The sequence below is a fragment of the Anomaloglossus baeobatrachus genome, chromosome 3, assembly GCF_048569485.1.
Source record: "Anomaloglossus baeobatrachus isolate aAnoBae1 chromosome 3, aAnoBae1.hap1, whole genome shotgun sequence".
Taxonomy (NCBI): Eukaryota; Metazoa; Chordata; class Amphibia; order Anura; family Aromobatidae; genus Anomaloglossus; species Anomaloglossus baeobatrachus.
This window is the reverse complement of record NC_134355.1, coordinates 161,238,995-161,263,126: the sequence shown is the minus strand read 5'-3', so window position 1 is coordinate 161,263,126 and position 24,132 is coordinate 161,238,995. Positions and strand designations below refer to the sequence as shown.

The following is a 24,132-nucleotide window of genomic DNA, read 5'->3' as shown; positions in this document are numbered from 1 at the left end:
CCAGTTGCTGCTTGTGCAAGTTTTGTTGTTTTATTCGTGCAGGTTACAAGTGCATGGAGTGGAGGGGAGGGAGCGGACGCTACACACGTCCAAAGACGACGGCGGCCGTTTCGCACCTGTCTGGTGCTTCAGCTGGTCTGCTTTGACGGCGGCCGTTTCGCACCTGTCTGGTGCTTCAGCTGGTCTGAACTGAGCTGACATCACATCCATTATATCCACATAATACAGGTGGTTGATGTCAGCAGTGATTAAAACAAGTTTAAAATCAAACTGCAGTATTACTACTGACTGAAGTGCAAAATAAGCATGTACAAACATATAAAGACATACAATAATATCACATATAGCTGGAATCTAGAAAAATTATCCCAAGAATACGCTCAACTCATTTTTATCATTTAGTCCTAATGGACCCAAAGCATTTAACTTCATAATATATTCTGCCTCCTTTCTGAGCAGAAGCTTGTGCGTATCCCCACCTCTGGCTGGAGTTTTAACTAAATCAATGCCTATAAATGACAATACATTAGGGTCAGAATTATGGACTTCTTTTATATGATTAATTAATCTTGTAGCGCCTATTCCGCTAGAGATGGAATTTCTATGCTCTCTAAATCTTATAAACAAATTTCGAATAGTTTTGCCAATATAAAAATATTGACAAGGGCAGAATATTACATACACCACCATTTTGGACCTGCAGGTAATCAGACTTTTGACATAATGTGAATGGCCACCTATTTTAAATGTTCTGCCAACTATATGAAATTGGCAAAAAGAGCAATTGCCGCATCTAAAATTACCTGTAGGGCCAGCATGGTGTAGCCAGGTCATGGGCGGTAAATAGCGTTTCTTAATCAGAATATCTCCAATATTCCTGCACCTCCTGTGTGTCACTAGAGGCTTATTAATGGCCATGTCTCTAAGCTCATCAATCCCTTCGATTATATACCAATTTTTATTTATCACTGATTTTATTGTTCGGTCCATAGGTCCGAATTTAAAATTAAACACAAAACGATCTAGTTGTTTTTTGGGGGAGAGATTGTTACAATTCCTGACAAGAGATCTTTTTTTAAGCTCTATTTTCTCCTCTGCTTGGGTCTGCATGGAGTTGATTAAATTCAGGGGATAACCCCTTTCCAAAAAGCGTTGTTTTAGATCTTTTGTCTGAACTTGCAAAGCATCTGCATTATTGGTAATCCTATTCAGCCTTAAAAACTGGCTGAAAGGAACCGATTTCAGTACATGCTCAGGATGGGCACTTTTGTAATGCAATAGTGTGTTCACTGTAGTCGGTTTTCTGTAGAGCTCCCTTGAAATTAACCCTTCATGGGCTGTTAATTTGACATCAAGGAACTCAATACATTTATCTCCGAAAAAATGTGTGAACAACATATTGCAATTATTTTCCGAATTTAAATACGCTACAAAGGAATTAAACTGTTCCCTATCCCCATCCCAAATTATCAGGACATCGTCCACAAATCGCATGTACTTTTTTATATGTTTGATATATGGATTGATGGGACTGTAAATTAAACGATCTTCAAGGTGCGCAAGGAACAAATTCGCAAAAGTACATGCCACCGGAGTCCCCATTGCTACTCCACTATTTTGTTGGTACCAAGTGTGCCCAAATTTGAAAGTATTATGTTTTAAGACCAAATTCAGAGCCTCTTCAATAAAATTAATTAAATGGGCATCTTCACCAAGCTCTCTCAGCATATCCGTAATACTGTCTATTCCAAGGTTCTGTGGAATCCTTGTGAATAGGCTTTCCACATCTAAGGAAGCCCAATTAAATGTTTCTTGCCACTCGAATTGTTCAAGCTGCTCAATCAAATCTCTTGTATCCCTTACAAAAGATGGAATTGTTTTTAGTAATGGATGCAACAGCCAGTCAAGATATGCTTAATGTTGCCCAGCGACAGCCCCGAAACCTGAAATATCTGGAGATGATCTGTATGGAGGAGTGGGCCAAAATCCCAGATGCAGTGTCTGCAAACTTGGTCAAGAACTACAGGAAACATCTGACCAGTGTACCAAATATTAAGTTCTGTTCTATTGTATCAAATACTAATTTCATGCAATAAAATGCAAGTTAAAAATTTAAAATCATACAATGTGATTTTCTCGATTTTTTTTCACAGTTCAAGTGTACCTACGATAAAATTAGATGTCTAAATTTTTTGTAGGTGGGAAAACTTGCAAAATAATCAGTGTATCAAATACATATTTCAGCTGATGAAAAACAGCCACAAAGCATAATCCAACTTTTACAATATTTCACTGTGTGTATGGTGTTGGCTTTGTGATAAACATACTTTCTGGACTAATAGCCAAATAGTTAAACCTTGGTCTCCGCAGACTAACTTTTCCCCGGACATTTTTGGAAGTCTTGCTTCACGCTTCGAAAAAAATAGCTGGGCTTGGATGTTTTTCTTTGTCTACCTACTCCATAGACCTCGACATATAAAGAATATGGGAAATTGAGATCACATGCTGTACACAACCATTACTTACCAGAAACTTTCTTGGCAGCTTACTGGGGGCATTTTCTTCACATCTTTAAACAATTTTGAGAGACCTCCAGTTCTAGCTAATGTCACTATTGTGCCCAAATAGGCCACTTCTTGTTGACCTTCTTCACAGTGTTAAACATATTAAATGATTACAGCTGTGCACTGACTACTATTAAAGGGAACCTGTCAGGTGCAATAGTATTGCAGCAACACGCACCCAGAACCACGAACAGAACTGGGTGCATATTTCTATTCCCTACCTACCTGTTCCTGTGTATACTAGCATACATAAAGAGATCTTTAGAAAAAGTATTTGTAAAGATCCTCTATATGCTAATAAGCGCATGGACTAGTTGCAATGAAATTAGTTCCTACGCTCATTCCTCCTCCTTAGCATGTTAGCGCACCCAGAGTCGTGCTAATATGCTATTCAATGCCCACTGCCGATCGTCATCATCAGCAGTGATAAACGTACCTGTGTCTGTTGCTCAACCTCAGAACGCTGGGCAAAGGGTCAGTGCACATAATCAGAAGACTCCGGCACTTTCGGTCATGCGCACTACACCAGTTTGAAGCCGGGACGCGTACACATGTGTGCATTATCAGACGTCCGAGAATCATGCTCATTGAGCCGAAACCAATCGTCGGGCGTGGTGGCAGCAAAGGTGAGCACGACCATGCCTCTGACCAGGTGCATTCATTAGCATGTTAGCACGCCCACAGGGGTGTGCTTACATGCTAAGGGGGCCGACTAGCCAAGGGAACTGACACCCTTGCGACTAGTCGCTGGCCTCATTACCACATAATGAAGTATCTTTAAAAATACTTTTTCTAAAGATCTCTATGTATGCTACTAGATGCTTGAACAGGTAGGTAGGTATTAGAAATATGCACCTAGAGCTGCTCGTGGTTCCGGGTGAATATTGCACCTGACAGGCTCCCCTTTAAGGATAAATATTGCTGTACCTTTTTCCTGACTGATAATTTTCAACAATGAGATCCTTTTGCTGTGTTATAAGGAGTTTACAGATCCTGGCTTTTGCTGTAATATGCAATTAATAAATGTCAGGAATATCCTACTAGATTTAAACTTTATAGTAAGTTAATCAGAATCATTGTAATTGATGGCAGCTCTGTCCTGACTTCTAGTTAACATGAGTTTAAATCTGATTGGCTAATTTTGAACATCATGACATCCCAATAGCAAGAAGGTGTTCACACTTATGTAGTTGAGAAGAAGTGAAGGGTGGACCCAGCACCACAATCCAGGATATTAAAATATCAAAAATTTATTGGGTATTAAAAATCAAACGGATCCAAAACTTGAGAGAGGACGAATAAGCGCACCTTACATGTTTCGGACAATAAATAAAAAGCAGTCCTTAATCATAGTTTTTATTTATTGTCTGAAACGTGTAAGGTGCGCTTATGTGTCCTCTCTCAAGTTTTGGATCCATTGGATTTTTAAGAGACAAAAAGAGAAACTTTCAGCTCACCCATTCCATGTGCTCAAATGTCCTTCTGCTGCTCGGGCTGCAGGTGCTGTTACCTGTGTATAATGAAGAGGGAAGAGTTCTGCCCAGCGCAAGAAGGAGAGATACGTCATTAAATTTCCAATAATGACACAACAGCGACGCGTTTCGGCTACAAGAGTGTAGCCTTTGTCAAGTCTTGTAGCCGAAACGCGTCGCTGTTGTGTCATTATCCATGGAGGACTATGTCTTGACTGTCCATATGTTTATATGACAGTTTTTATTGGAAACCAAGCAGAATAAAGCACCTGGAAATTTAATGACGTATCTCTCCTTCTTGCACTGGGCAGAACTCTTCCCTCTTCATTGGATTTTTAATACCCAATACATTTTTGATATTTTAATATACTGGATTGTGGTGCTGGGTCCACCCTTAACTTCTTCTCAACTACATACCAGCCTGGCCGGTCTGGAGGACCACGAGCACCTGTAAGTCCTGGAGCGCAGTTGCCTATGGTAAGCTGAAGTCTCATTACTTTGTTCACACTTATGCAATCACGTAAATTTTAGTTTCATTTTCAAAAATTTCAGTTGGTTTTTCAATTGAATTGAACAGATTATGGGTGACATTAAAGCCCTGTGCACACGTTTTCTTTTTGCCGTGGTTTTTGCTGCAGAAAAGGTGCGGTTTTTGTTCATAACCTTTCTGCAGTCCTTCCCCAGCAAAATCTATGGGAAAACTAAAATGCTGTGCGCACACTGCGGTTTTTTTTACTATAGGTTTTGCTACAGGATTTTATGCAGCAAAAAAAGAAGCAGCATGTCACTTCTTTTCCGCAGGTACCTGCATTTTTGCCATAGATAATGGTAAAAAACCGTAGGGACCAACCCGCGGCTAAACCGCAGCAAATCACGGCAAAACCGAGAGTGCATTTTTACCGCAGTTTTTGCCGCAGGTGTGGAATTCTGCCATAGAGTGCGGATTTTTCTTAAGAAAAGAAAATTTCCCAGTGTGCACAGACCCTAAAGGTGGAAAGCTTCTGAAATGATTTTTCTTGGTATAGTAGTTTTACATGATAAAACCTGGCAATTAAAGGAGGTGTTGAAAACTTTTTATATCCACTGCATATCAGTGAATAACACTAAGTGACAATATCATTAAAAAGCACAAACCGTGAAATCAAATCCATATTTACAAAAAGAAAAAATATTCTTTCAGCTCTAATTTTGAAATAAGGTGTTACTCATGTGCCTGGGGATTATTAGTTTCTCTAGACTGTTCAGTAGACAGTAAAAATAGACTAAAATAATGTGGGAGCTGTGAATACCTATTTTTCAGTGTTGGCTAACCTGCTCTCTTTGTAGGCCTAAACTGTTGATTTTACGCTTCACTTTGTAGCTTTGTTTTTGTAAATGGTTACTTTGTCCAAACCCATTATAGTCTAAGAAAGGTATAAGTGCTATGAGCCCGATTTTCCAATATAGCAAGGGCAAAAGTGGCAACACCTGGACAAAGCATAAAATCAGGTACTTTATTGAGGCAAATGAGCAACAATAAGGATCATCTTTTTAAGAATTACTATTCATGTTAGTCTTATAAAGGGGTTGCTGAGAAATGTGATAATTAACATGAGATAGACCCTTGCCAAACACCCGTCAACTCCACAGATTTATTCACTCTGGCATCGGCTGTATACAAGTGATAAAATGGGACGGAACACAGCAGCCCTTAACCACTGCTGTTCATCTTTCATTCAAGTGAATTGGCGATAACGTGCAGCGCTCAGCCACAGCCAATAAACAATGTATAGGGCTGCTGTGTTCTGCCCTGCATATTCGTGTAGACAGCTCATGTGAATTTCAGCTATTGGGGGGGTGTGTCTGACCCCACAAATTTCATATTGATGACTATCATATGAATATGTCACTAATTGTCTTGGAAAACTGCAGTTTAATATAATTAAACAATTTAAGGTTACACAAGCAACTATACTAGCATGTTTTCACATGGTTTCTCTAGTCTCTACACATCAACCAACCATGACAAGGCTTAAGGGACATTGAAATTAAATTTGTCAAGAGGTATATGTCCCTTAGTTATACACGGTTCATCCTGGTACTGCTGGGGTTCATACTCCATAGCAATTCTTTTTGTTCAGGGATGATTTTTACCTGCAGTGGTGGGGAACAGCCATGGGTTCAAATGTGAACAGTATGTATGCCAACATCTTTATGGCGGTCTTCAAGGATTAGCGTGTGTACACTGGACTTTTGGAGACATTTCCAAAGTTGGCCTCATTATTTGAAAGAGTCAGTTAATGATTTCATTACTGATTCACAGTTCACATGTACCTAACTCTTAGTAAATAATTTTTAGATACACTTGTATGTCAAGAAAGTGGGAGATTGACGATGATAAAGCTGACAGCTGGTATTCTCAGGCTAGGGAGGCCTATGGTTATTGCCCACCCCTCCACAGCCAAAAATGGCAGCATGCAGCTGCCCAGGGTTGTCGCATGCATTAGATGCAACAATACTGGAACTTTACCTGGCACATCCAGATTGCACTGGTGCGGTGCTAATCGGGGTAATAAGAGATTTACTAAGCCTTAGATTAGCAATGGGAGGAGTCTTTCAGACCTCCCATTACTACTCTAAGTGAAAAGAAATAAACACTGAAAAAAAACCCCCTTTATTTGAAGTAAAATACAAAAACAACACTTTTTCATCCCCTTATTAACCCACCCCAAAAACACTCAGGTCCAAAGTAATCCACATGAGGTGCCATGATGATTCCAGCTCTGCTACATCTAAAGTAACAGTGCACGGGTATATTACATGACTGCCCACTGACCTTCAGGCAGAAAATGAGCAGCAGCGATGACGTTGCTCAGTTTGTGGTCACAGCTTGAGGTTCCCACGGTCCTTCACTGGTGACCCCAAATAACCTGAGTGACAGCCACAGTGATGAGCAGTGACAAGATATTCTCTGCCTGAAGCTCACAGTGGGTGGTCACTTTCTGTGCCCATGTGCTGTCACTTCAGATGTAGCAGAGCTGGATTTGTCGTGGGACCTTGTGTGGATTACGTCGGACCTGGGTGTTTTGGGGTTTAATAAAGGGGTGAAAGAGGGTGGGGTTTTATTATTTCAAATTAAGGATTTTTTCGTTGTTTCTTTTCACTTACAGATTAGTAATGTGGGGGTCCTCCATTACTAATCTAGGGATTAGTTGCAGCTGTTATTAACCCTTTATTACCCTGATTACCACCGCACTAGGGCAATTGGGATGTGGCAGGTAAAGTGCCGGAATTTTTGCATCTAATGGATGTGGCAATTCTGGGCAGCTGTAGGCTGCTATTTTTAGGCTGGGTGGGGTAATAAGCATTGGACTCCGCAGTTTGAGAATACCAGCTCCTAGATCTATCGTGGTTGGATATCAAAATTGGGGGTGACCACAAGCCAGGTTATTTATTTAAATAAATTAATGCATATGGTCCCTCTTATTTTGATAAACAGCCAAGATAAGCACACAGCTGGGAGCTGCAGCCGTATGCGTTCTGTGTTAGGTATCATAATATGGAGGGACCGTATGCCAATTGTTTTATTTTTACACCAACAGAGACGTGCACGCGTGCACACGCACACACACACACACACACCTTCTCTGATTAAAAGCAGTCAGACACGATGCCACATAGGGTGGGGGCATGTCTGACTGCATTCAGGGACGTGGAGACAGCCGGTGGGTGTGGGAAGCAGTGCATATGCATGAGTGAGCTGTCCCGGAAGCAATGTATAGCTGCATGGAGACCGGTAAGTATGAAGCTTTTGCTTTATTCTTATTTTCTTTGTTTTTTTTACCCAGGTGGCCAGACCCAGATCATTACCTGCAGTTCCCTGAAAACTTCGGGCCTGGGGTCTTTGCTCGGATTCCTTTGAACCCTTCCAGATCCGGACATTTACAGTCAAGGTTCGCCCATCACTAGTTAATTATTGTACAATGGGTTTTGCCATGTGTTCCACTGCACATTATGCCCCTGTAGTTTGGCCGATCCTTATCAAAATAGAAATGATCTGTATTTCCATTGAAAATAATCATTATGCTGAAGTGCAGTTATGTGGTCACCTTGGTAAGGTAACCAAGAGAGAGACAGAGAGAGAGAGAGACAGACGGAGAGAGACAGACAGAGACCGTAAGAGAGAGACAGAGGCATCCGTAGTTGGAATAAAACGGCGATGATCATCCCTGGCAATTTTTTTAGGATACATTAATATTGTATACCTTATTTTTATAATTTCAATAATGTCGGTTAATCTATAAGTTAAAAGAACAGTATTTGTGGAGAAGAATGCTGTACAATGTACTTTATTGGTATACTGTCCATTTTCGAGCTATATAAGATTGCTGTGATGTAAAACATAAGCCTGATAAAGACTATAAGGGCTGAAACAACGATTATTTTTATGTGTATGAAAGAGTAAATGCGTTTTTTTTTTTACACAACCCTGGAGAGCTGTCATTTTTCTTGTTTTTGAACGGTTTATGCCGAGTGGATTCCTAATCGTTTTGTCTTTGCCACTTTTAACAAGGAATTGCTGGGTGCACTTTTCTACTTAGATAACCCCTTTAAGGGCGGCTTTGCACGTTGCGACATCGCAAGCCGATGCTGCGATGTCGCACGCGATAGTCCCCACCCCCGTCGCAGGTACGATATCGTGTGATAGCTGGCGTAGCGAAAATTATCGCTACGCCAGCTTCACATGCACTCACCTGCCCTGCGACCATCGCTCTGGTCGGCGACCCGCCTCCTTCCTAAGAGGGCGGGTCGTGCGGCGTCATAGCGACGTCACATGGAAGGCAGCCAATAGCGGCGGAGGGGTGGAGATGAGCAGGATGTAAACATCCCGCCCACCTCCTTCCTTCCGCATATCCTACGGAAGCCGTGGTGACGCCGGTAGGAGATGTTCCTCGCTCCTGCGGCTTCACACACAGCGAGGTGTGCTGCCGCAGGAGCGAGGAACAACATCGGACCGTCGCGTCAGTGTAATTATGGATTACGCCGACGCTGCACCGATGATACGATTACGACGATTTTGCGCTCGTTAATCGTATCATCTAGGCTTTACACACTATGATGTCGCATGCGATGCCGGATGTGCGTCACTTTCAATTTGACCCCACCGACATCGCACCTGCGATGTCGTAGTGTGCAAAGCCTGCCTAAGTCTTGATCTCACATTCAGTATTTGATAAGGATTGCCTGTGTAAAAGACAAAAAAATCCAAGCAAAATTTTTGTCTATATTATGGTAAAAAATCCAATCAGGAAAAGGATGAGCATGCTCATTCTTCTTGTGCATTCTGCACAGAATAGTCCTAATTCAGATTTGCCGCCACTTCCATGACAGATATGTGACAGTCTCCAATTCCTGTCACGGACTATCTGATAGATGCATGTCCAGTACATGTGAACATTACCCCAGTTATTGATTCTTGATTAACCCTTAGTGAAAAAGTAAATTTTTTAAAATCTGAACAATATTACTTTAAGAGGCAATAATCCTGGAATGTTTCAACATATTCCAGTGATTTTGAGAGTGATTTTTTAATGACACATTGTACTTTTTGTTAGTAGTAAATGTAGGTCAATGTGTTTTGCATTTATAAAAAAAAAAGCTGACATTTAACACAAATTTTTAAAAATTAGCAATTTTCAATACTTGAAATGTTCATACCTTGAACCTAGATGGTCATACCACACAAAATAGTTAATAAATAAAATTTACTATATGTCTACTTTTACATCAGCAACATTACTAAAATGTCTTTTTATGAATGTTAGAAGATTTTGAAATTTAACAGCAATTGTTCATATTTTTTCAAGGAAATTTACAAAACCTATTTTTTTAGGGAACTATTCACCCTTTAAAGGGATATGTCAGCAGATTTTTGCTACGTAAGCTGAGGAGAGCATGATGTAGGGGGTTAAAAAAACAAAAGCAATTGTGCATCTCTTACCTGTGAGTGAGCTATTGTATACTTAAACTAAAGGCTTTATTACCTGGTGATTAACATTGCAGGACTAAAAATGCAGGTACAGAGCACAGAGTCCAAGTGCCCCCCTGCTGTGAATTATATTTCACAGTCTATGCACAATCTCTATTGAGAGCCTGGTGTGGACAGGACAGCTCCCTGGGCTCAGCTACATGCTTAAAACTCAATTATTTGATTATGTGAGAACGGCTGCACCTAGTAATCTATGTGATGCACTGTAGGATGCAAAATTTCCTTGCCTACATTATGTTGCTGTCAGATGAGGTAGCAAAAACTTGCTGACTGATTCTATTTAAAGGACTTTGGGGGACCTAGAAATTGTAAAATCTGCAAATTGGTACAGTTTTAAAAACCGCGTCCCCTTGATATAGTTAAAACTGCTGTCAGCTAGTCAATTAACCCTTCAGGTGCTTTTCAGGAATTATCGCAGAGTGGAATGACAGGAAAGAAAATTCTATTTTTACCATTAAAATGTTGCTAGCATCTGAACAAATCACTATTTCTAGCAGACTAATGTCATTAGGTAGCCTTGGATTGCAACTATCAGGACCACACAAGTTCAATTTTAGGATACCAATGGGACTAAAGAGGGAGCCCCCCACATCTATTAACCATTTACATACTGTTGCATTGGTTGACAACAGCACACCTTTTTTTCCTTACAGAAATACCTTTACTTCATGAGGGGGTTTTGAAGCAACAAACATACTTTGCACCATTATTAATTGACTTGTCTCTATTACATAAAATATTATGAAGTCAGAAGATGTATTAGTAAGGTATATTTAACAGGAAGATTGTACTTACCCATTACAAAAACACTGATTGCCAAGTCATATTGGATTATTTAGTTATTTACTACTGTTACACCTCACGAAAAATAGGTTTCTTTGACAAGTAGATACTTTACCTTGGCATAGAGAGCGCTCATGATCAGAAATAGCTGGACAATACTTAAAGGCGGCACAATAATGGGATTTACAGTAAAATAATTAGCTAATCAGAGTTTAATTTTTAGAACAGATGATTGAATATCTGTATAAATTGACAGTCAGGTGCTAAATATTTCCTTTCCCCAGGAATATGAAGTGAAGACCCCTTTCTATAATATCAATAAAGCCAATATCTGAACTAAGTGCTGAGTGCCACTCACCTTGGAACTGGTTATATAGCATGGTTCAACATACAAATACATTGTGTTTGCGTTCATTTTAGGAACTTAAGTCACTATTGAGATTCCTTATAGGAAAAAAAAAAATCAAAATTTATGTGTATGTTGTTTGCCAGAGCATGTTGTATTATTTGAACCTTGCCATTTCCCAGACAACCCCAAACTCAATTATCAAGAAAGTATTTACGCTGGAAAAAATGAATTATTTTCCAATCCATGATTTTTTTTTTTTTTGTTAATTGAGTCACCAAACCCCAAAACAGAAGCAGCGAAAGTGATTAGTGTGGTGCAATCAAAGAAGAGATTGTTTACCCTTCCCCTTGTGGTTAGTTTCTTATAGAGTAAGACACAACAATAGGATGACAGGAGAATTGTGTCTGTCCTACCTATATCAGTGGCTACCGCCCTGGAAAACTTTCTGCTTTTGATCTTCACTGCAAATAACATGTCAATATAAGATGTCAGTGTCTAATATGAGGACATCTGAAACTGAAAAAGGCTGAGTAATTATGAACAACATCAATACTGTACCCCTTTCTATAAATAATTTCATTGCCTGTTCATCATTTTGGGGAGAGCCACAACCTACACAAGCGAAAATAAAATTTAATGCACACATAGCATAGAATCAAGCTAAACATAAAAGGACGCAATGGTGGTTGTAGAAAAGCAAGGTTAGTAACGGCAGTTATTTACACACAAGGCATAATGTCAATTACCTCTAAATGGCACACAATTAGAAGAAGCCATGGATTTTTACATACAAATTACATTTAAGCAAATTAAACAATTACGCACCATTTGTAGTATACACACATTTTACAGAATAAGCAAGCCATTGCAAAAGAAATCCAAAATAAGACCTGGTTGTTAAAGATTACAATGTATACCTGGTCACATATCTCATCCCTTGCTGTCGACAAGAACAGAAATCCCTCAGAAGTTATGTTAATGAAAAATTAAACTTCTAAGGAATAATCCATAATGTATCTGTTGGGGCACACCTTTATAATTGAAATATAAGTTTGATATGTAATGCAAAGAATTTACAGATGTCCATTCACACAGATACCGCATGATGAAAATGTAGGTTTTGCACTGGACATTATTATGTGACCGATCTGCGTTGCGGCTGCACACCTCCTTGTCCTATCTCATAAAGACACCTTGCCCATGTAGGTTACAATGTTCACCATTGCTATATGTCATATGGAGAAATTATGTGTGTCCAAACATTTGGACAATTAATTATACACTCTACAACAGTTTCCTGGCTTCAAAAAGTTGTTAAATTTGTAGCCTGGGGAGCCAAACTGATTAAAGGAGTGCACCTCCAAATAAACTTGGAATATCTTACCTACGTAGGCTTTTGGTTCAAGATTGGAGTATGAAACACAAGTCTTGATAAAACCCCACCAATGTTCACTTTGAATGGTAATTGAATGTGAGTCCTCAGAAGCACATTCAAATGAATTTTATCGCTGGGCAGAGACCAGATCTCTGCACTGCAATACCTACATCAGAAACAGACAGCTGACGTCTGTGTGTCTGATGCACCAGCTGTGGAGGAGGAAGAGGACACTGTTCGCTAAGAGAGCGAGATCTGGTGAGAATAATAATAATAAAAAAAAAATGTGTATGTGAAAAATGGGTGACATTATTACATGAAGGGGACTAGGAGGGGAACATTACTACAAGATGGGACCAAGATGGGGACATTACAACACAATTCGACAAGATTGGGGGATATTACCACAAGTTGTGACTCAGAGGACATTACTACAACATTTCTACTGTGATGGAGGAGATTGCTAAAAGATGGGGACCATGATTAGGGACATTATTACAAAATGGGAACTAGGATAGGGGGAATTTTTACATGATGTGAAACATTAATACAGGATGGGGGACATTACTACTACTAATAAAGGGGGACCAGGATAACTGACATTATAATAGGATGGGGACAGAATTACTATATGGGGCTAATTGTTAAACAATATTATTGTATGAGCCCGACTGAAAAACAAAAAAAAAAAAAGTAAAAAAAAATTCAAAAACTACTTCAAAATGAAAGTATGAAAAAATAAACATATTTTGCCCCTAAGAAAATGTTTTATGTAAAAACTGAAAAAGAAAAACTGAAAATATAATCCATATGATATCCACCATAAAAAAATATTAGAAAAATAAGTAAAAAAAAAAAAATTAGTATAATTGAAAATACTGTATATACTGGAGAATAAGCCGAGTTTTTCAGCCCATTTTGTTATGCTGAAAATGTCTCCCTCGGCTTATAATTGAGCGAGGGTCCAACAAAAAAATTATTCTCACCTGTCCTATCTTCCCGCGGTGCACTCATTACTGCTTCTTCCAGACTGCAGGCACAATAGACCCCTCGGTGATCGCGGCCGGTGCAGGTACCGCCACTGTTGTCTTCAGCGCTTTACTTCACTTGAATGCTTTGTGATGTAACCATAGCTCTTTAACTATTTTCTGTTTATTTGTAAGAGGATGTTTCACGTTCAATGTGCACCTGTTCACACTTCTCTGTTAGGAAGTGCCATCAGTTTTGTGTTTTTTTCATTTTAGATTACAGGGTCATGTCATCTGAGTACTCCTTTCTCACCAGCTTAAGGTAATTTTCAAGTTCCTATTCGCAGGTTCCTGCCCATCCAATTGTAGGCATATTTAGTCCAGATAAAGGCATTTTAGGTAGGCACCCAGCATAGAGAGATACAACTTGGCCTTTTTAATGAACGAAGTGTCTCAATTTTTAAAATTATTTCCTTAGCAGTAAAGCATGTCCAAATTCCTATATTCAATGTTTGCATGATTTAGCGTTTCAGAGTGCAGCGGTTTATTTGTTCCAGTAGGTTTCATGTTCAGTATGCACCTGTTCACACTTGTCTGTTTGGAAGTCCAGTCAGTTTTTTTATTTTATTCAACCATTTCATTCATCATTCTCGTCCTGTATAAATACTTGTATGACAATGTTTGTTAGTCGCAAGTTACGATCATCACAATTGCTCATTTAATGATTATATGCCAGTCTAAACAAACCTCTCACACCATCACCTATGATTAAAATATTAGTTAAGTAAAAAAAAAACTATTAGGATTATCCCATTCTTCTACATTTGCTGACCTCTGCCAGACAGGATCAACTCTTCTTTTCTGAGAAATTCTTCTAATTAGCCAATAATTGAAAAATTGTTTCTCTGCATCTACAGTAGTACTGCTAAAGAAATTTCAACGACTTTATCCATTTTAACCTAACCAAAAGATTGCAATCTTAACTTTAATTAATAAAACATTAGGGTCATAATTCGTGATAATCTATCAGCTTCTCTCCTGGAATTAAAATTATTTTTAGGTTTACACTCTATTATTTAACTTTACTTGATGTCATTTTTTTGCGAGGGGAAAGGAAATCGGTACTTCAGTACCATAATAAAGTTATTTATTTATTTTACTTGTTTTATCAAAAAGTTGCATAATACTTTCTGCAGTGCTTTACAGACATCAAAGTCCCATTGGGGCTCAAAATAAAATCCCTATCTGTAGGTCTTTGTAGTGTGGAAGGAACGTGGAGTAAATCCATGCAAATACAGGAAGAACATACAAACTACTCGCAGATGTTGTCCTAGGTGTGATTTCACCACAAGATCCCAGAGCTGCAGAGCAAGAGTGCTAATCACAGACAACAACCATCCTATCCTTTTTATTATCTAATTTTACTTTTTCAAGGTTGACAACCAAGGTGACATTTTAAAAAGTATTGTGCAACGTTTTGATCTAAACAGGCATAATAAAAAAAAAGAAAGGAGCAATTTTCATTTTGTGCCTTTACGGAGAATTTGGTTGAAAAATTTGCCATGGAATACAAGATGGGGGGGAAAAAAAAAAAGTCACTATAAAAATTCCAAAAATAAAGAACTGGCCTCTAGATAATTAAAAAGCAATTTGCCTTGTACTAAATTCTCATAGTTGATCAGTATTACTGACAAATGTTTGGCCATTGGTGTAAAATGGCTATAAATAAGAGGGTTTGTGGTCAAAATGGATGTCATCACATTCTATGGTTCACGCAGTAGGATGGGTTTTCAGACTGAAGTAACAGCTTTAGACATGCGTCTCAGCTATAAGGCTGAGGAGCATCATGATGAACTAGAACTACCACATCTATAAATGAAAGACGACCAACCTCCTCTATAATCCAAACCTCCTACTTTAGTTTCCAGTTTCTCCAACTGTGCTAATTTTCTGGAATTCACAACCCCAGAAAATATGGTTAATGCCCGGCATCCACAGTTTTAAGCTTGAACTAAAAACACATTTGTTTTGCCTATCACCTCACCAAATCTAACTATACTCTGTTCTTTCTTCAACAGTGGGTAAGCTCTTTGTAACTTGCTTTCAATGCCCCTATTTATTATACTGATGTGTGGACCTTACACAACAAGCATTTTTTTTTTAACCTTTTGCCTCACCCCTATTTCCTCACATTGTAAGCTTGTGAACAGGGCATTCATTCCGCTTGGTATGTATTGAACTGTGTTACACTATAATGTCTTATCTGGTTTGTACAAGTGCCCCCTGAATCTTAAAGTGCTGTGGAACAGGTTGGCGCTTTAAAAATAAAAATTATCCTACAAGTTAGAAACTGTTTATAGCAGCAATTAGTGAGTAATAAAACTTAACTTTGAATAAAAAGTATAAAACATTTTTTCTCTCTAAATGTAAGTATGTTAATTGTGTACACAACACACAGACTGATTGAGTCATCAGGGGGAATGGCACCACAGTAATTCGACAGAAAAGAGTTACATCCCAGTTTGGGAGACCTGCAAAATGATCACTCTTGAGAAGAGAAGGGTGGCCCCCATAGCGCTCCATCAGACCGTGTTTCTTTCATTCCTAGACTCTTGAGAAGAAACACATTGCGAGACAGAGTTAGGGACAGTTTAGGAGCTTATGGGGGTTCCAGGCCCAGACAAACTTAGGGCCTTCTAGGGTAAGCAACCTAGCAAAAGGAGACATCAGAACATTGCTGCCATCATGATGGCTCCTTGGAATCCACTGGATAGGTGAGACTACTCTGGTTTATCCAGTTAATGATGGTGGATTTATGTCATCGTTGATATCTGTAACTCATACTATCTGTGGCTACTAGTATTGTGATGCTCACCACTGTGAGTTTGTCACTTCAAAGGACTGACCTCTGCCAGACTTATTTGACATATGTTTAATGTAGGTTAAATCACTTTTTACACAAAATACAGAGTAATACGTTTTATTAAAAGATAAGTTTTATTACTCACAAATTGCTGCTATAAAATATAGTGACTGGTGAGTTGAGCCTTGTTAGAAGGGTACAGGCATTTCACTTTCAATATACTCTGAAGTTAGAGACTGTCTTATTTCATTGACACATTTATTCTGCTTATTTGCAAGGAAAGCAGTATTGTAAATAAATGTTTGAAAAACTTTAAATTTTAACTTTTTAGATGCAAAGTCATTATTATCATACTGCTGATTTGCATTGATACTTTATCTTTCACCATATGACAATTTAAATTTTAAAAGAAACCTGTCCCCTAAAAACAAAAAATATACCTGCTGATATGGTGGTAACTGACAAGTAAATGGTGTTTAAACAACATACAGAACAGTCTGTCAATGTGCAATGGTCGATCACAGTGCCCTCGCTCTATAGCAAGCGGCTGCAAGGAGAATAAAATATAATTTTTTCTTTGTTTCCACTGTTTCAGTAAGCCTGCCAGTCATGATTCAAATACTACCGCATTTGCAGTTACAGTAGTAATCTGCAGGTCATTTTTTTTTGGAGGTGATCGCTTCTATTAACGTTATTTATCGACTCCTAAATATATTTCTCACAGATCTATTTCAGCCCAGTGTCTAAAGCAGGGGTCACACTAAACGACAGCGACAACGACGTCACTGTTACGTCATCATTTTCTGTGACGTAGCAGCGACCTTGTAAGTCGCTGTTATGATCGCTGCTTAGCTGTCAAACACAGCAGCCGAAGCAGCGATCATAACGACACGCGTCGCTGTGCTGCAACATGATCAGAGAGCAGGGAGCCGCGCACACTGAGCGCTGGCTCCCTGCTCTCTTAGCTACAGTACACATCGGGTTAATTACACGATGTGTACTGCAGCTACATGTGCAGAGAGCAGGGAGCCGCGCACACTGCTTAGCGCTGGCTCCTTGCTCTGCTAGCTACAGTACACATCGGGTTAATTACACGATGTGTACTGCAGCTACATGTGCAGAGAGCAGGAGCCGGCGCTGGCAGCGTGAGAGCGGCGGAGGCTGGTAACGAAGCTAAATATCGGGTAACCACCTTGGTTACCCGATGTTTACGTTGGTTACAGCTTACCGCAGCTGCCAGATGTCGGCTCCTGCTTCCTTCATTTCGTCGCTCTCTCGCTGTCACACACAGCGATCATTGCGTCACAGCGGGAGAGTGACGACCAAAAAATGAAGCTGGACATTCAGCAACGAGCGGCGACCTCACAGCAGGGGCCAGCTCGTTGCTGGATGTCACACACAGCGACGGGACGTCGCTGCAACGTCACAGAAAATGGTGACGTAGCAGCGACGTCGTTGTCGCTGTGTGTGACACCACCTTTAAAATATTTCTGCACTGCATGGGTTTTCCAAGTCAATTACTCACTTATATAATGTGTTTTTTGGGGTTTTTTTTATATAAACTCCAAAGCCATTATTGCTACTTCTGTTGTGAGAAGCCTTTAACTTGTTCATTTATATTCTTAATGAATTATGTAGAAAAAAAACCAACAACATTACAGCCTAATTTTTACATATAAAAAGAGGCTGTCCCACAAGGAACCTGTTTTCAAATATGTGAAGTCAAGTCTAGAAATGTGCGAACCCAAGGTTCGGTGTTCGTATCAAACACAGGCGTTACACAAAAAACAGAGTTTGGAGTTCGGGTGCTTTATATCGCTGTGCTCGGGTACGCTCAGTCCTCAGCCCAGTGGGACCTGCTTCTAGTGTTTGAACGGCTTGCATGGCTGACTGCATGAGGGCGGTGACCCGAACTGCCCAATTAGTGACTTCCAATCGGGTTCAGCTCAAGTTTGGGTCTCAAACCGATCTTAATTTAAAGTTTGGCTGATCCCGCCGAACCGAACTTCTACGGGTCCACTCTTCTCTAATCAAGTGAATTATTAATTTGTGAAATGTGTTTTGTTTATTTACAAACTCCAAAGCCAATATTCCTACTTCTGTTGTGTGGAGCCTTTACCCTATTCATTTATATTCTTACTGAATTGTATGATAAAAAAATTAAACTTATAGTTTAAATTTTAGGCTATAAAAGAGGCTGTCCCACAAGAAAACTGCTTTCTATTAGGCCGGTTTCAGACGTCCGTGTTTAATCAGGTACAGGTCACACGCATGGTTATGGTCATACGTGTGTCATGCGTGTGACATCCGTGTTTGCATACGTGTGACAGGTACTGGAGAAAATACGGGTCTGTGAAATAAAAAGATTTTTCATATTTACCTGCTGTCTTCAGCGCTGCTGTCTCCTGCGTCACACCGCCGCTCATATTCATTGATTATTCACCGCACTCAGGACCTAGAAGCCGGAGCAGCGCGGAGACAGCACCGCCGAGGACAGCGTCGCAGGGACAGGTGAGTATTCTGCAAGCACAGTGACATCCATGAGGTCATTGGAGTTCCCAATGAACTCTGATGACATCCTGATGATCCACCCCGCTACAGCTTCACGGGTTCATCAGAGTTTATTAGGAACTCTGATGAGTCCCCGAGGCTGTCCCCATGATGCACCTAGCACATACACACACAGCACACATGCATGTTACGCTGAACGCGCGCACACACACACACACACGCACACACACACACACACACACACACACACACACACACACACACACACATAGCGATGCGTCCCCGACACTGAAGTCCCCCGCGATGCTCCGGGTTCCAGCTCCAGGGCACTGACTATTCAGTGAGTATAATGAGCGGGGGTTAGCAGCGGGAGGCAGCAGAGCTAGAGACAGCATCACTGGATACAGGTAAATATAGAAAATATTTTTATTAAAAAGACCCGTGTTTTCTCCGGTACTTGTCACACTGATGTCACACGGATGACAGTGTGCGATCCGTGTGACACCTGTACTGCCGGAGAAAAAACGTACATGTCAACGTGTGTACGTGCTGGGCCATGGGGGGCGTCACACGGTCCGTGTGATAACCTTGACGTGTGAGTAACAGCATATAATGACATGGGTACGTGTGGCATTCCATGTAAAAAACAGGACATCTGAAACCAGCCTTATGTGAAGGGCTGTAGAGACTGTCATGTAAAACTATAGTCAAATGCACCTTTCCCCAATAATAGAATGTTGTTTCAGCAAATTGTTCAGCTGACAGCCATCTAATCTGATACTCCCACACATAGGAGCACTTTCTCCACTGAGCACTTCTGTGTTCTCTATGAGAAAGCATCTGACTTGCACAATCTTCAGCGGCTTATCTCATGGAGAACAATGCGATCAGCAGTCATGTCAGGTCCGATGTTAAGCTGGTGTCACACTAAACGACAGCGACAACGACGTCGCTGTTACGTCACCATTTTCGGTGACGTAACAGCGACCTTGTAAGTCGCTGTTATGATCGCTGCTTAGCTGTCAAACACAGCAGAAGCAGCGATCATAAGGTCGCTGTGCTACATGTTCAGAGAGCAGGGAGCCGCGCTTAGCGCTGGCTCCTTGCTCTCCTGCAGCACACATCGGGTTAATTAACCCGATGTGTGCTGCAGCTACATGTCACAGTTCAGAGAGCAGGGAGCCGCGCTTAGCGCTGGCTCCTTGCTCTCCTGCAGCACACATCGGGTTAATTACCCGATGCATACTGCAGCCACATGTCACAGTGCAGGAGCCGGCGCTGGCAGCAAGAGCGGAGGCTGGTAACCAGCGTAAACATCGGGTAACCAGGGAAAGGTCTTCCCTTGGTTACCCGATGTTTACGCTGGTTACAGCTTACCGCAGCTGCCAGTGCCGGCTCCTGCTCGCTTCATTTCGTCGCTCTCTCGCTGTCACACACAGCGATGTGTGTGTCACAGCGGGAGAGTGACGACCAAAAAATGAAGCTGGACATTCAGCAACGACCGGCGACCTCACAGCAGGGGCCAGGTCGTTGCTGGATGTCACACACAGCGACAGCGACGGGACGTCGCTGCAACGTCACAGAAAATGGTGACGTAGCAGCGACGTCGTTGTCGTCGTCGTTATGTGTGACACCAGCTTAAGACAGGCCCGACGTTAGACAGATCCGACATCGGACAGACAACTGCTGGCACCCCTATACATAGTCTGCTAAACTAGTCGATATTGGCGGGTTCAGCCGACACTAGTCTACAGTCATAGCCAAAAGTTTTGAGAATGCTACAAATATTAATTTTTACAAAGTCTACTGCTTAAGTTTTTCTAATGGCAATTTGCATATACTCCAGAATGTCATAAAGAGTGATCAGCTTAACAGCAATTACTTACAAAGTCAATATTGGCTAAGAAAATGAACTTTAACCCCCAAAACACATTTCAACATCATTGCATTCCTGCCTTAAAAGGAGCAGCTAACATTGTTTTAGTGATTGTTCCATTAACACAGGTGTGGGTGTTGATGAGGACAGGGCTGGCGATCAGTCATGATTAAGTAAGAATGACACCACTGAACACTTTAAAAGGAGGCTGGTGCTTGGTATCATTGTTTCTCTTCAGTTAACCATGGTTCTCTCTAAAGAAACGTGTGCAGCCATCATTGCTCTGCACAAAAATGGCCTAACAGGGAAGAGTATCGCAGCTACAAAGATTGCACCTCAGTCAACAATCTATCGCATCATCAAGAACTTCAAGGAGAGAGCTTCCATTGTTGCCAAAAAGGTTCCTGGGCGCCCAAGAAGGACCAGCAAATGCCAGGACCGTATCTTAAAACTGTTTCAGCTGCGGGATCGGACTACCAGCAGTGCCGAGCTAGCTCAGCAATGGCAGCAGGCTGGTGTGAGTGCTTCTGCACGCACTGTGAGGCGGAGACTGCTTGAGCAAGGCCTGGCTTCAAGGAGGGCAGCAAAGAAGCCACTTCTCTCCAGAAAAAACATCAGGGATCGACATATTCTGCAAAAGGTACAGGGAGTGGACTGCTGAGGACTGGGGTAAAGTCATTTTCTCAGATGAATCCCCTTTTCGATTGTTTGGGACATCTGGAAAACAGCTTATTAGGAGAAGAAGAGGTGAGCGCTACCACCAGTCTTGTCTCATGCCAACTGTTAAGCATCCTGAAACGATTCATGTGTGGGGTTGCTTCTCAGCCAAGGGAATCGGCTCACTCACAGTCTTGCCTAAAAACACAGCCATGAATAAAGAATGGTACCAGAATGTCCTCCAAGAGCAACTTCTCCCAACTGTCCAAGAGCAGTTTGGCGCCCAACAATACCTTTTCCAGCATGATGGAGCACCTTGCCATAAAGCAAAGGTGATCACTAAATGGCTCATGGAACAAAACAGAGATTTTGGGTCCATGGACTGGAAACTCCCCAGATCTTAATCCCATTGAGAACTTGTGGGCAATCATCAAGAGACGGGTGGACAAACAAAAACCAACAAATTCTGGCAAAATGCAAGCATTGCTTATGCAAGAATGGACAGCTATCAGTCAGGATTGGGTCCAGAAGTTGATTAAGAGCATGCCAGGGAGAATTGCAGAGGTCCTGATGAAGAAGGGTCAACACTGCAAATATTGACTTGCTGCATTAACACATTCTAACTGTCAATATAACCTTTTGGTACTCATATGATTGCAATTATATTTCTGTATGTGATGTAAACATCAGACAAACACAATTAAATACCAGAGGGCAACAGATCATGTGAAAATATAATTTTGGGGTCATTCTCAAAACTTTTGTCCATGACTGTAATGTGTAATGCCTTCATGAGTGTATATAAAATAGATGTTCTATACTAAACAAACCATTTAAAAGGAACTTATCAGGTTTTTCCCTGATAAACTGTGGGCCAGTGAGCCCTTATAATATACAGCAGAATGCGGTATATAAGAGCCCAGGCCGCTCTGTATAACAAAAAAGACCTTTATTATATTCATCTACGGGATGACTGGTTCCAATGGGTGTCGCTGTGCTCGGGTCCAGCGCCTCCTTTATCTATTGCAGTCACTGTCCTCCTTCCCAGTCATGCGTGGATGGCACATCCTACGTCATCCACACAGAGGCCACCATTGCACTCCTGCGCATGCACACTTTTTATATGCCCTGCTGAGGGCAGAGCAAAGTACTGTAAGGTGCAGGCGAGAGGAAAGGTTAAACACCGCTTGCGCATGCGCATTACAATACTGTGATCTGCCCTCAGCAGGGCATATCAAAGTGCACATGCGCAAGAGCATAACAGTGGCCTCTGTGTGGATGACGTAAGATGCGTCATCCACACGGGGCTGGGAAGGAGGACTGCCACTGCACAGGATAAAGGAGGCCCTGGACCAGAGATCCCCCGAGGAGAGTACAATAAGGGTCTTTTTTATGGTATACAAAGCGGCATGGGCATACAGTATTCTGGTGACAGGTTCCCTTTAAATCTTAAAGAGAAACATTTTACACAAAATTTTACATTACTTCATATATGCTCTCAAAAAATGGCCCACATAGTGACATCCCATCCATTACAGTATTACATAACAGCACTTCACCTGTCACCCAAATGTTTTCCAGTCATACACTGTTTATTATTCATCGAATAAGCTTAAAAGAAAAAAACACAAACGTTTTCAGTGTTAATTCTCCAGCTTGCCAAAGATTTTTTTTTACTGTTTCTTATGTGGATTGTATGTGCCTGATCTTAGAAGGTCGACATCCAACTGTGCAATTCTTGCAAAGATTTTGTAAGTTGTAAATTAGAATATGGAGTTTTCCATTTGCTTTTATGATACAGCAGTCAAGAATAAGTTTACAGGCCAGGGCAAAAATAATATTTTAATCCACTAACATTTAATCTACAAAATAGAAGACTAATAAGGTGCACCTTTATTTTTCCCACTGATAGTAAAAAAAAAAAAAAAAATAATTACAAGACTGTTCAACAAAGATAAGCATGATCAGTAGTTAAAAACAGCCACAAAAATTAATACGGCTAGATTAGAAATTAAATCATGCAAATTAAGTCAAGCTCACAAGACTATGCTTACTTGAGGTGGGGGATTTGCACCGGTCTTCTGATGATGTGGTACTTTCATTAATGTCACAAAGACCAGCTGAAATACAAAACATCATAGGATGATCATTACAGCGTTCAATAAATCATCAAAACCGCCATAAAATCACTAAGGGTCATAGGTAGTTTATTCTCAGCGATGCTTACATACATTGAATTGGTAACAGTTATCACAAATGCTTAAAGTATCATATTACAGAACTCTTACGAGAAGGGGGCTTTATTTAAATTAGGACAATATGGAGAAAGTGGAAGGGGTGGGAGTTTAGGCCCATTCTATTCATTTTATTATTCTCAGATGAGCAACAGATTTACAGATATAGGATTAAAAGGGTTGTCCACAAGACTGTAGCCACTCAGTGACTTCAGACTTACGCATTTTCACATTACACGCACTCCTCCAGTCCTCCAGTATCAGTGCCGAGAACGGAGATCACATGACTAAGTGTGCAATTTGCATACTCCCAGCCGCAATCCAACTAAACTGTTTCCAGCCCCGCAAAATACACTTGCGTTGAGCAACCAGAAACAGTATAGTCACATTCCGGGCAGGAGTATGCAAAGCACATACTTGGGGTCACGTGACCAACGGTGCTGGTGCGAACA

At 40.8% G+C, this 24,132-nt stretch overlaps 1 protein-coding gene across 3 annotated transcripts in view; it reads right to left on the bottom strand.

Moving 5' to 3' along the window:
• The window catches only part of STXBP5 (syntaxin binding protein 5), a 611,224-nt gene that overhangs the window by 62,584 nt on the left and 524,508 nt on the right, over positions 1 to 24,132 (bottom strand). Inside the window, exons 19-21 of one of the 3 annotated variants that reach the window (XM_075339550.1) lie at positions 23,501 to 23,566; positions 11,755 to 11,808; positions 11,610 to 11,657 (exon numbers count right to left, since the gene is read on the bottom strand). In XM_075339550.1, coding sequence (XP_075195665.1) covers positions 11,610 to 11,657; positions 11,755 to 11,808; positions 23,501 to 23,566 — 168 coding nt within the window. The remainder of the gene's footprint in view (positions 1 to 11,609; positions 11,658 to 11,754; positions 11,809 to 23,500; positions 23,567 to 24,132) is intronic. The other 2 variants (XM_075339551.1, XM_075339552.1) reach the window with 2 other exon arrangements.